Source organism: Mustelus asterias, chromosome 11 (genome assembly GCF_964213995.1).
Source record: "Mustelus asterias chromosome 11, sMusAst1.hap1.1, whole genome shotgun sequence".
NCBI lineage: Eukaryota > Metazoa > Chordata > Chondrichthyes > Carcharhiniformes > Triakidae > Mustelus > Mustelus asterias.
This window is the reverse complement of record NC_135811.1, coordinates 29,823,330-29,835,111: the sequence shown is the minus strand read 5'-3', so window position 1 is coordinate 29,835,111 and position 11,782 is coordinate 29,823,330. Positions and strand designations below refer to the sequence as shown.

The window sequence follows — 11,782 nt, the reverse complement described above, 5'->3', positions numbered from 1 at the left end:
GCATTTGCACTTATTTAGATCTTCCTTGGGGTTTCAGAGTAGGGTTTTGATTAGGTTGATTGACAGTTATGTGATTAATGGGAGGAGCTTAGCTTTAAATCAAAAGCCGTTGCTGACCTGAGCTGTTTAAAAGCGGTGGCTCTCTCTCTCTCCAGTGGTGTTCAGAAAGCTCTAGGTCTGTTAAGAATTACAAGCACATAAGCCTGAGTTTTTTGCTAACTGATTTTGAAAAGGGGCTTTAAGTTTGTAAGAGGAATATTGCTTCAATTGGAACTAACAAAGATAAGTTAGCTGTTAAGAACTGTATCTTATGTTTAAGTAATGTTCAAATGTTAAATGTTAATATGATTAATTTGTTATAGCTAAACTGTATTGTTAAATAACGTTTGATTTGATAAAAGTTTCCTAGTGTGTCGGTAGAATCATACCTGGAGTCAAACCTCATCCTCACCTTAATGCCAAATGAACAAATAGTTGGGGTCTAGTCTAACTTCACAATATGCCTTGGTGTTTCCGAACTCATACCCTAACACAATGAAGTATTTAATAAATGTTACTGTTTCAATATAAGGCAGCCAAATATTGCCCAGCAAGACCCCACAAACAGCAATAAGGACATGCCCTGATAATCTGTCTTAGGTTTTGGTTCAGGGTTAACAATTGCCAGGGCACTGAGGGAAACTTCACTGCTCCTGAACCATATCATGCTTGACAGGGCAGATGGAACTTTAGCTTAACCAAAAGATGAAACTTCTGATATTGCAACACTCCTTTAGTATTTGACCTCAGTGCCAAACCTAGAATATGCATTCAAGTCTGTGGGATGGGACTTGAACCCACAACCTCCTGACTCATCATCAAGAATGCTATCATTCAGCCAAGGCTGACGGCGAAACTAAAAATCCTGACTTTAAAAATAATATTGAGTGTGAGAGACAGCTTGATCATGAAAGATCAAGCCAGATTGAATCCCGTGAACTCATCACAATGTTGAGATATGGACACAAAGAAGTAATGCACTGAACTGGATAAACTTTTTCATTCAAAATGTAAGGCAAGTGTATTAACAAATCTACTTCCAAATTCATCAGGGAATGTTTATTCAGCTGCAATGGCCAATGTAATGTCCACATGTTATTTTGTGTCACTCATCACAGAATTGAGAATTACAACATTGGAAAACACTTAGAAAAAGCAACCGTTTCTTTTCCAAAGCGGCAAATTATTTTCTCTCTTCTGTTTTTCATTTCCTACCCAAGGGGGCAGATTTCTGAAAGTGTGTGAGAGTAGCTTTGCTTGATTTGTTTTCCATTTTCCCATCTCTGCTGTCATCGAGGAAACATCTGACATTTTCTTACCGCTTTCCTGTAAAAAAATTACATCATTTATGAAACTATTAAACTTTCTTCCTTTGTTAATAGAGGCATGGCACGATTATATTCAGCACATTGAAATGTATCACCGCGTTAATAGGAACAAAATAAAAACAGAAATTTTTGGTCGCACACAGCAAGTTAGTTAGCATATAGGTAAAGAACAGGATTCCAAAGGCCCAAAGCATTAATCTATCTGTCCTCCCCATTTATACTGAGTGACCAGCTCTCTTCCAGCATTACAGTTAATGCTTTTTATTTAAGATAAAACCATATCTTTTTTAAAATATGTTTGGAAAACGTTCATATAGTTTAATCTCATTCGCCATATGAAGGGAGAGATATCTAATTATTAGCTTAACTGTCACAATCTATAGAAAATCGTTTTTGATTTGATTTATTATTGGCGCGTGTATTGGGATACAGTGAAAAGTATTGTTTCTTTTTTTTTATCTTTTAGGAAGTATTGTTTCTTGCGCGCTATACAGACAAATCATACCATTCATAGAGCACATAGGAGAGAAGGAAAGGAAAGGGTGCTGATTGTACACAGGTCTCATGGTGTCAAATGAAAAGAAGCTATAACTCTGTATGCTTTTTACTGAAAGTAAGAATTGATCCCTTCCCCTCCATCAAGATTTAGACACTGGCTGGAATTTTACCACCTCGCCCGCCACGAGAATCAGAGCAGGCGAGGGGCAGACCATGGAAAGGTCCGTTGACCTGCAACGCGAGTTTACGATTTCAGGACGAGTAAGGCTGTAAAATCCCACCATATAGGTTAGAGGTAAAAAAAAGGTCATTGACCCATTTTAGTTAACTCTTTCAACGTGGCCAACTAAGGAAGTTAAGGGTGGTACCATATGAGAGAAAAGGTCTACAATGCTGTGAAGATTAATGTTAGGCTAGAAGATTGGGAACTGGCAAAGGATGACGAAGAACATAATAAAGAGGGAAAAATTAGAGTATGACAGAAAACTAGCAAGAAACATAAGAATAGACAGTAAAAGTCTCTACAAATATATAAAAGGAAAAATAGTTGCTGAAGTAAACATTGATCAATAAGTGGGTGAGACTGGGGAATTAATAATGGGAAACAAGGAAGCGGCAGAGGCTTTGAGCAAGTATTTTATATCTGTCTTCACAGTAGAAGACAAAGACAGTAAAGTTTATTTATTAGTCACAAGTAAGGCTTACATTACTTCACTGCAATGAAGTTACTGTGAAATTCCCCTAATCGCCACAGTCCAGCGCCTGTTCGGGTCAATGCACCTAACCAGCATGTCTTTCAGAATGTGGGAGGAAACCGGAGCACCGGAGGAAACCCACGCAGACACAGGGAGAACATGCAAACTCCACACAGACAGATGGAGCCGGGAATCGAACCCGGGTCCCTGGCACTGTGAGGCAGCAGTGCTAATCACTGTGCCACCGTGCTGCCCCACCTAAGTACCCTAAGAATAGTAGACCATTAAGAGGCAATAGGTAGGGGGAGCTTTGACCAATGACAATCACTAGAGAAAAACTAATAGGAAAACAATGGGACTAGAGGCTCAAGTCCCCTGGACCTAATGGCCTGCATCCTAGGATCTTAAAAAAGTGGTGGCAGTGATAGTGGATGCATTGGTTATAATCTTCCAAAATTCCCTAGATTTTGGAAAAGTCCCAGTGTATTGAAAAACCACAAGTGAAACAAAAAGCAAGAAACTACAGGCCAGTTAGCCTAACATCTGTCATTGCTGGAATCGATTATTAAGGAAGTAATAGCTGGACATTTCAAAAATCATAATATAATCAGGCAGAGTCCACATGGTTATGGGAAAAGAAATCATGTTTGACAAATTTAATCAAATTCTTTGGCCAAGCAGTGTCGATAAAGGGGAACCAGTCGATGTAATGTATTTGAATTTACAAAAGGCATTTGATAAAGTGCCCACATAAAAGGTCACTACACAACTTAAGTGCACATGGTGTTGGAGGTGATATATTAGCCTGGATAGAGGATTGGTTAGCAAACAGGAAACAGGGTCAGGATAAATGGGTTATTTACAACCTGGCGAATTGCAACTGGTGGAGCATCAAAGGGATGAGTGCTGGAGCCGCATCTATATACAACTTATACTAATGCCTTGGATGAAGGGATCTACTGTATCTTAGCCAAACGTGTTGATGATACAAGATAGGTAGGGAAGTAAGTTGTCATGAGGATACAAAGAACTTGCAAAATTATGTAGATAATTTGAGTGGGCAAAAATTGAAATATAATGTGGGAAAATGTGAGAGGTTGTGTACGTTGGCAGGAAGAATAGAAAAGCAGAGTGTTACTTAAATGGAGAGAGACTGCAGAATATTGCAGTACAGAACAATCCAGATGTCCTCGCACATGAATCACAAAACGTTAGCATGCGGTTACAACAAGTAATTAGGAAGGCAAAATGAAATGTTGGCCCTTATTGCAAAGAAAATGGAGTATAAAAGTAGGAAAGTCTTGCTACAACTGTACTGGGCATAATGAGACCAAACGTAGAGTATGGTGTACAGGTTTAGTCTCCTTATGTAAGGAGCCATATATTACATTGGAAGTGGTCAAAAGAGGTTTACTAGGCTGATTTCTGGGATGAAGGAATGAGGAATAGTTGAGCTGGTTGGGTATATACTCATTGGAATTGAGAAGAACAAGAGGTGACCTAATTAAAATATAAAAGATTCTGAGGGAGCTTGACAAGGTAATAACTGAGAATGTTCCCTCATGTGGGGAAATCAAAACCAGGGGCACAGTTTAAAAATAATGGTCACCCATTTAAGAGTGGGATGAGGGAACATATTTTTTCTCTCAGTAGGTTCTTAGTCTTTGGAATTCTCTTCCACAGAGCGCAGTACATACAAACATATGAATTAGGATGAGGAGTAGACCACTCGGCCCCTCAAGCTTGCTCTGCCATTCAATAAAATTATGGCTGACCTTACTTTAACCTTCATTCCATATTCCTACCCTTTCACCTCCTTGTTTATCAAGAATCTATCCAGATCTGCCTTAAACATATTCAAAGACTCTGCTTCCAGTGCCTTTTGAGAAAGAAAAGTCCAGAGATTCACATCGCTCAGAGAGAAAACATTCTCCTTACCTCGGTCTTAAATGAGTGACCCTGTATTTTTAAACAGTGACCCAGTTCTAGATTCTCCCACAAGAGGAAACATCCTCTCCACATCCCCTCTGCCAATACTCCCCAGGATCTTAAAGATTTCAATCAAATCACCTCTTTCTCTTCTAAACTCTAGTGGATGAATGTTTAACCTGCCTTTATAAGACAACCTGTCTGTTCCTGGTATAAGTCGAATAACCTTCTCTGAACTGTTTACATATTTATATATTTTCTTAAATAAGGAGACCAATACTGTATACAGTACTCCAGATGTGATCTCAACAGTGCCCTGTACAAATGAAGCATAATTTCCCTAATTTTGAAGTCAATTCCCTTCACAATAAATGGCAACGTTCTATTAGCTTTCCTAATTACTTGTTGACCCTGCATACGAGCTTTTCCTGATTCATGCACTAGGACACCCAGATCCCTCTGAATCGCAGAGCTCTGCAATCTCTCACCATTTAGATAATGTTTCCTTTTTATTCTTCCTGCCAAATGAACAATTTCATGTTTTCCCACATTATATTCCATTTGTCAGACCTTTCCCCACAAACTTAACCTATTTATGTCACTTTGTAGCCTCCTTACATCCTATTCACAACTTACTTTTCCATCTATCTTTGTGTGATCAATAAATTTAGCAACCATACCTTCTGTCCCTTCAACCATGTCATTTATATAAATTGTTGGAAGTTAATGCCCCAGCAGCAATCCCTGTGGGACACCATTCGTTATATCCTGCCAACCAGAAAATGACCACTTTACGGCTCCCCTCTGTTTCCAGGGGAGGCTAGGCATTGGATATATTCAAGGCTGAATTTGACAGGTTTTTGAGCAACAAGTCAAGGGTTATGAGAAACAGACAGGAAATTAGAGTTAACTATTATCTCAGAGAGTCTCCACTTGCTCCCCACCACATTTTACCACTGTAGATAGTTTCATAGAATCCATAGAATCCCTACAGTACAGAAGGAGGCCATTCAGCCCATCGCATCTGTACTGACCACAATCCCACCCAGGCCCTATTCCTGTAACCCCACACATTTATCCTGCTAATCCCCCTGACACTTAATTTAGTATGGCCAATCAACCTAACACACACATCTTTGGAGTGTGGGAGGAAACCAGAGCACCTGAAGGAAACCCACGCAGACATGGGGAGAATGTGCAAACTCCACACAGACAGTCACCCAAACCGGGAATGGAACCCAGGTCCCTAGCTCTGTGAGGGAGCAGTGCTAATCACTGCGCCACCGTGCTGCCAACACGGCCTGTTCATTAGGAACATGGGAGCAGGAGGAGGTAATTTGGTCTTTTGAGTCTGCTCCACCATACAATCAGATCATGGTTGTTCTGATCGTGGTCTCAACTCCACTTTCTCCTCTGGCCGCCATAACTCTTGACTCTCTTGTCTAAAACTCTATCTAACTCAGCCTTGAATAAATTCAATGACCCAATCTCCACTGTTTTCTCAGGAAGATAATTCCACAGACTAATGACCCTCTGAGAAAAAAAAAATGTCCTCATCTCTGTCTTAAAAGGGAGGCTTTTTATTTTAAGTTGTGTCCCTAGTTTTAGTCTCCCCCACAAGAGGAAACGTCTTCTTCACGTCCACCTTGTCAAGTCCCCTTGGGATCTTTTATGTTTCAATGTCTCATTCTTCTAAAGTTCAGTTAATAAAAGCCCAACCTGTTCAACCTTTCTTCATAAGATAAGTCTTTCACCCAGGAATGAGTGGAGTGAACCTTCTCTGAACTGCTTATAATATAATTATTTCAAATAAGGAGACCAAAATCGTACACAGTACTCCAGATGTGGTCTCAGCTGGCCCATGTGCAGCTGCAGTAAAACATCCCTACTTTTACCATCTGTTCCCCTCACAATAAACGCCAACATTCCATTGGCCTTCCTTATTGCTTGCTGTACCTGCATACTAACGTCTTGTGATGAGGACAGCCAGATCCCTCTGTACCTTTGTTTTACAACTTCTCTACCATTTAAATAGCACCCTGCATTTTTATTCTTCCTGCCGATCAATACATTTCCATATTAGCTCACTGAAATGTCATCAGGGGACAATGGATATCATAGGAGCCCAAATAGCATGGAGCAGATGCATGGGAACATCTCCAGCAGCAAAATCCCCTCCAATTTATGACTCAGAAATATATCATTACTCCTTCATCACCTCTGGGACAAAATCTGGAACTCGCTCCCTAACAGCACTGTGAGTGGACCTACGCCATATTGACTGCAGTGGTTCAAAAAAGCCGTTCACTATCAGCTTCTTAAGGGCATTTAGGAATGGTCAATAAATGCTGACCTTGCCAGCAATGCTCACATTCTGTGAAAGAATAAAAAAAGAGAGATCTCTCCTTGAGTCAGACATATGCTTTAACTGCGGAGAATAAGAACGGTTAAGATGTTGGCAGGCAGGATTTGAGTTGGAAAGATAAGTGGTAAGCTTCAATGCAGCAATTTTAACTATGCAGGTTGAAACTCTTTGGGCTGAGTGTATCTGTATAATGTTTATGTAGCCTAGTGAGAACCAGCGTTCTTTGAAATTTGCACCCTTTATTAATCTATGTCAATTTAAACAAAATTCAGCTCAAACACGATATTTGTGGCTTGCTGTTTACCTTGATGCAGTTTCCCTTTAAGGATCTTCATTTTTAATTTATCACACAGTTTGTTGAGTTAGTTTAGTTGGTTAATGTAAAGAAGCACAATATAACTGCACAAAGCATTGAACATTTCATAGAATCACTACAGTGCAGGAGGCCATTCGGCCCATCGAGTCTGCACCGACCACAATCCCACCCAGGCCCTATCCCTATAACCCTACTTATTCACCCTACTAACCCCCTGACAATAAGGGGCAATTTAGCATGGCCGATCCACCTAACCTACACAGCTTTGGAGGTGTGAAGATTATTCCCTAAGTTGACTTTGAATGCAAGCAGAAGGAACATCATGCCAAAGCCTAAAGATGAAAGATTGTAGGCAAGAGTGGACACAAACTTGGCTGGGACGCCTTGTGCTGACATACTTAGAATGGGGGCGTGGAACTGGATCCTCCACTCAGAGACACACTTACAATGAAACACACCGTGCCCGGGCACAGGATCCATCAATGGTGGGGGCGGGGTGCTGGCCAGTGTCTGTGAGGGCACCAATCAGAGCCTATTAGCTCTGCATTCGCTGATAGACTCTTTATATTTCTTGCACTCATCGGACTCTGATTGGTCAAGTCCCCTTAGAGCGTGGGATTCAATTAGAGTCACATTTTACTCAATTCCCGTTAAAACAGGTGGAATGGTGTGGATATTGCAGCCAGCCAGCGGGGTTTCAGAGGGGCAATTCCAGCAACCCAGGTGGTAAAAAGGTGCAGACTATCCATTGCCAATTCTGTCCCTGGTTTCCATGCCCCTGTCCAGCCCACTCCAGGTGGATCTGGCCGGCTCCCAGTCCCTCCTGTGCTATCCTGTCTCCCTGATTCACCAAGCTGGGATAGCTGAGAGTGTCCGGCTTCAGCCCAGCCCCGACTCCCAGCTCAGCATCGCCGAGTGGGATGACAAGAGCCTCGACAAATCCTTCACCAAAAGAGACAAGAAGAAGAAAGACAAAAACAAAGTGGCTAAGGCGGCACCTCCCCCGGGCTGGCCAAAGCTGCGGTGTTGACTGAGGCATCTGCCCAGCCCTCACCTTGGCTTTGGACCCACCCCTGCCCACGCCACTGCTGCTGCTGTCTCCCTCACACCAGTAGCGGTGGCTCCTGTCAAAGGTCCCCGGAGTGGCCAAAGAAGTGGAGGAGGAGAAAAAGCAGGTGGTGGAAAGTGAGTGCCAGAATCCCCAATGGCAGTGGGTCAGGGAGGATGAGGAATGGTTGGAGTTTGACTTGAGCAAAAGTAAGTTGACCCGGAGTAGCTCATCGAACAGGGCCGAAGCTGAACCACTTACAGCCATCTCGACTCGGTGACTCAGGGGGACAGGGTGGAGCAGGAGGGACCGGGACCGGCCAGAGCCACCCAGAAGGTGATCTCAGTGGCTTGAGAATCTATGCCTTACACATCAGAGATGAAAGAGAGGAAGAAGATGGTGAGAAGAATTAAAGATCAGGGTGAAGTTGGTGGAGAATATTGCGTATGGAGAAGGAGACAAGGCAGTCAAGTCCTGAAACAAGATAACTCCAGCACCAGCACTTGTCACTGTGGTTGCAGAAAACCCTGGAATCAAAGCAATCCTGTGTTTATCGACCTCCTGCAGACAGACGGGGTAATGTGAGAAGATCACAATCACACGGACCACCAAAGATTTACGATGATGCAAAGTTTCCATCCCTAAAAACTTCTGCAAAGCATGTAGAACCCAGAAAGGATAAAGAAATGGAGAAGAGATGGTGAAATACAAAAACAGAGCCAGAGAGGATGGTCCTAAAAGTCAGTCCGTTCAGCTAGAACTTGGCAACCAGTTTGCTCTTGGAGAGCAGTAAATGTCGGTGCCTATTTTACAGACTGGTGCTCTGTATTCCACCACAGGTAACTAATCTACATGAAACTCATCTGTCTTCACCCCACAATGTAAGAAAGATTTTTTAACTGATCTGGTACAGACTTCCGTGGGCAAATGAGGCATCTGCAAGACATCATGGGAATTTTAAGCTTGAACTGCTGTCATCTACTCTGGACTGGAACTGAAAAAGGGTTTGAATGAAATGTCAGTCACTCTTGGAGAGATGTTTTTGGATAAAGATTAAAAATGCAGCCATTAAGTTGTCCATTTGTTTATAGTCCCGCTTCCTATTTAAATGTTGAGCCTCTCAAAGGTGACTAGATCCTGGACCAGCCTTTACTGCTTCTATCAACCAACATTGGTTGATGAAGGAAGGGGTGAGCAGGATCCCAGTCAGAGAGGGCAGGGGCAATCAAACAACTTCTTCCCATTCCTGTGCTCCATCGTTCATTGTGCTCACATTTGTCTTGCTTGTTCCTGCACCTATGGCTTGGCATTATGCTAATTGCTGATGTCCTTTAGGGAAGGAAATCTGCTGTCCTGACCCGGTCTGGCCTACATGTCACTCCAGACGCTGTTTGATTGAATGTGGAGCTTATTTTATGGCAGAATACCAAACACTTCAGCACCAAGTGTAATGACAAACAGCAGTCTGCAATAAGCACGAAAGCAGAAAAAAGATTTATTAAAAGAATCAACAATAAAGATCTTTCTTGGCAATACAAGTTTGACCCTTTAACCAGACATTGTGGAAACAGCAGATCAGGAGGCAGTAGCACCAGTTTTTAAATGGGAAAGTAGTCCCATGATCTGCTCCCAGTACAAATGGAGAGAAAAGGTTCGGAGTTGAACTTGCTGAAATTCACTTATAAGCAATTCACATTTCTGAATATTCAGATAGAGCCATGTTCAGCCACCAGCAAGGATGTTCAGTTTCAGCACGGTTCGGGACAAAACGTGGGAAAGGATTAGTATCTATTGTTCCTGTGGAGCATGCATTTTTGAGATGCTACTTGGGAGCCATACCCTGGTCAAAAAATGTTTTCCTTTAGAATATTTAATGGATTTAACCGTTGGCCAGATAAAGCCCAGCTTCAGCTAATTATTCCCAGTTATTCCTGGGTTTAGTCTTGGCATGGGACTTTCTCCTAACCTGTGCATCAAGCTTCATCTAAAATGTTATTTAACTAGGAGTTACCAATGTAAACACACACCCTCTTGGTGCAGGGGATCTCCCAGCAGAATAGGAAGTGGGACATGGAAATCAGTTAGTCACTAAATCAGGCCCATTGGATAGACAATCTCCCTGTCTCCCATTTTCTCCACATAACCGCTGCAGAACAATAACTATAGGAAAAGTGCTCATTTAAAATGGGAGAGAATATCAGAGGGAAGTTCATCCTCAAGTCCCTATCCTGAAAAATGTGAAAACTGGCTTTGAAGAAGACCTGGAGTAACTTGGCTCCTTAATATCTCAGCCTTGTGAAATGTCTGGTCTGGATAAAACATGGGCTGAGGGTTGGGGAAGGGGGAGATCAAGAAAATTTCCACAATTACTTCACGGTCCACTTACCCACCTGGTGGACAGCCTGGCCTGAGCACTCTGATAACTTGAGGTAAAAAAAAGTTGTGCCAACGTTTGAAACCTGCCAGGCCCATGCCAGCAACGTCATAGATTTTATTTGCTCTCACATAGTGAATGCTAATTAACTGTATTTTAAGGGATTTGGTTCCAATATCAATAATGATAACCCTCCAATCTTATGCTGTGGAAATTCTGAGTGAATTGCTCACACTGATAGTTTAAGGAAAATAGATTACAACAAGATTAAGTTGAAAAAAGACGAATTAAGAAAATGCATGGAGGAAACAGACTTTAATTTACAATAGATCAAAGATCATCTCAGCTTGTAATTCTACACAGAAATGTATCCAAGCTGCAGATATCTCCTGATGGTGTTGTCCAATAGAAATATCAACAGGTTTCTAAGCTACCGGCTGGAATTCTCCGATCTTGTTCACCCTGCTGCCAGCGAGAACGGAAAATTTGGCATTCAGCCAAAACTCCATTCACTTTCAGCGGGACTGGAGAATCCCAGCCATGGGCGAGGTCGGAGAATTCCAGCCATTACCTAGGGACTGCGTTCATCCAGGAAGCATCAGTTTCTTTGTTTTTTTTATTCACAAAGGCAAGGAGACCCAGCTCACTTTTAAGGTTCAATTTCTTCAGTCACAACATTTATTATCACATCTTCATTGCTTCGACGGACCACTATGGTCAGGCTTGGATCCTTTTTAATGGCATCGCTGACGTCACTGGATGAGGTTACCAACTGATTATTAATACTAATAATCACATCATGGTCCTTCAGGCCCCCACTGCAAAGAAACAAAAGCAGAGAGTGGTTCATTATTCTGGATGTATTTTGCATACATACTGCCTCAGTGAGATTTTACTGTCATCTACACATGTTTTTATATCTGCTTAACCACATAATGTTTCTGCAGCAAGTAGAAGGAGAAGTTGGATAAGACAAATACAGATGCGGAAGGCTATTCGGCCCATCCCAAGGGTCTCTACAGCTCCCCCCATCATGGCTTCCAACTGTTTCTTAAATTCTTAGCGGGGTACATTGCGTACAGTTCTGGTCACCACACCACCAAAAGGATTTGGAGGCTTTAGAGAGGGTACAAAAAAGGTTTACCAGGATGTTGCCTGGTTTGGAGGGTATTGGCCATGAGGAGAGATCA

At 42.1% G+C, this 11,782-nt stretch overlaps 1 protein-coding gene and 1 pseudogene across 2 annotated transcripts in view; one reads left to right on the top strand and one right to left on the bottom strand.

The window, feature by feature from the left end:
- Window positions 1–1,039: 1,039 nt before the first annotated feature.
- htra1b (HtrA serine peptidase 1b) overlaps window positions 1,040–11,782 on the bottom strand; it is a 69,533-nt gene continuing 58,790 nt past the window's right edge. Inside the window, exons 9-10 of one of the 2 annotated variants that reach the window (XM_078223352.1) lie at window positions 11,240–11,410; window positions 1,040–1,365 (exon numbers count right to left, since the gene is read on the bottom strand). In XM_078223352.1, the coding sequence (XP_078079478.1) occupies window positions 11,242–11,410 (169 nt within the window). In that variant the 3' untranslated portion in view covers window positions 1,040–1,365; window positions 11,240–11,241. Of the gene's footprint in view, window positions 1,366–9,690; window positions 11,411–11,782 lie in introns of those variants that run through there. The other variant, XM_078223351.1, reaches the window with a different exon arrangement.
- Window positions 7,943–9,011, top strand: LOC144500860 (protein CDV3 homolog; annotated as a pseudogene).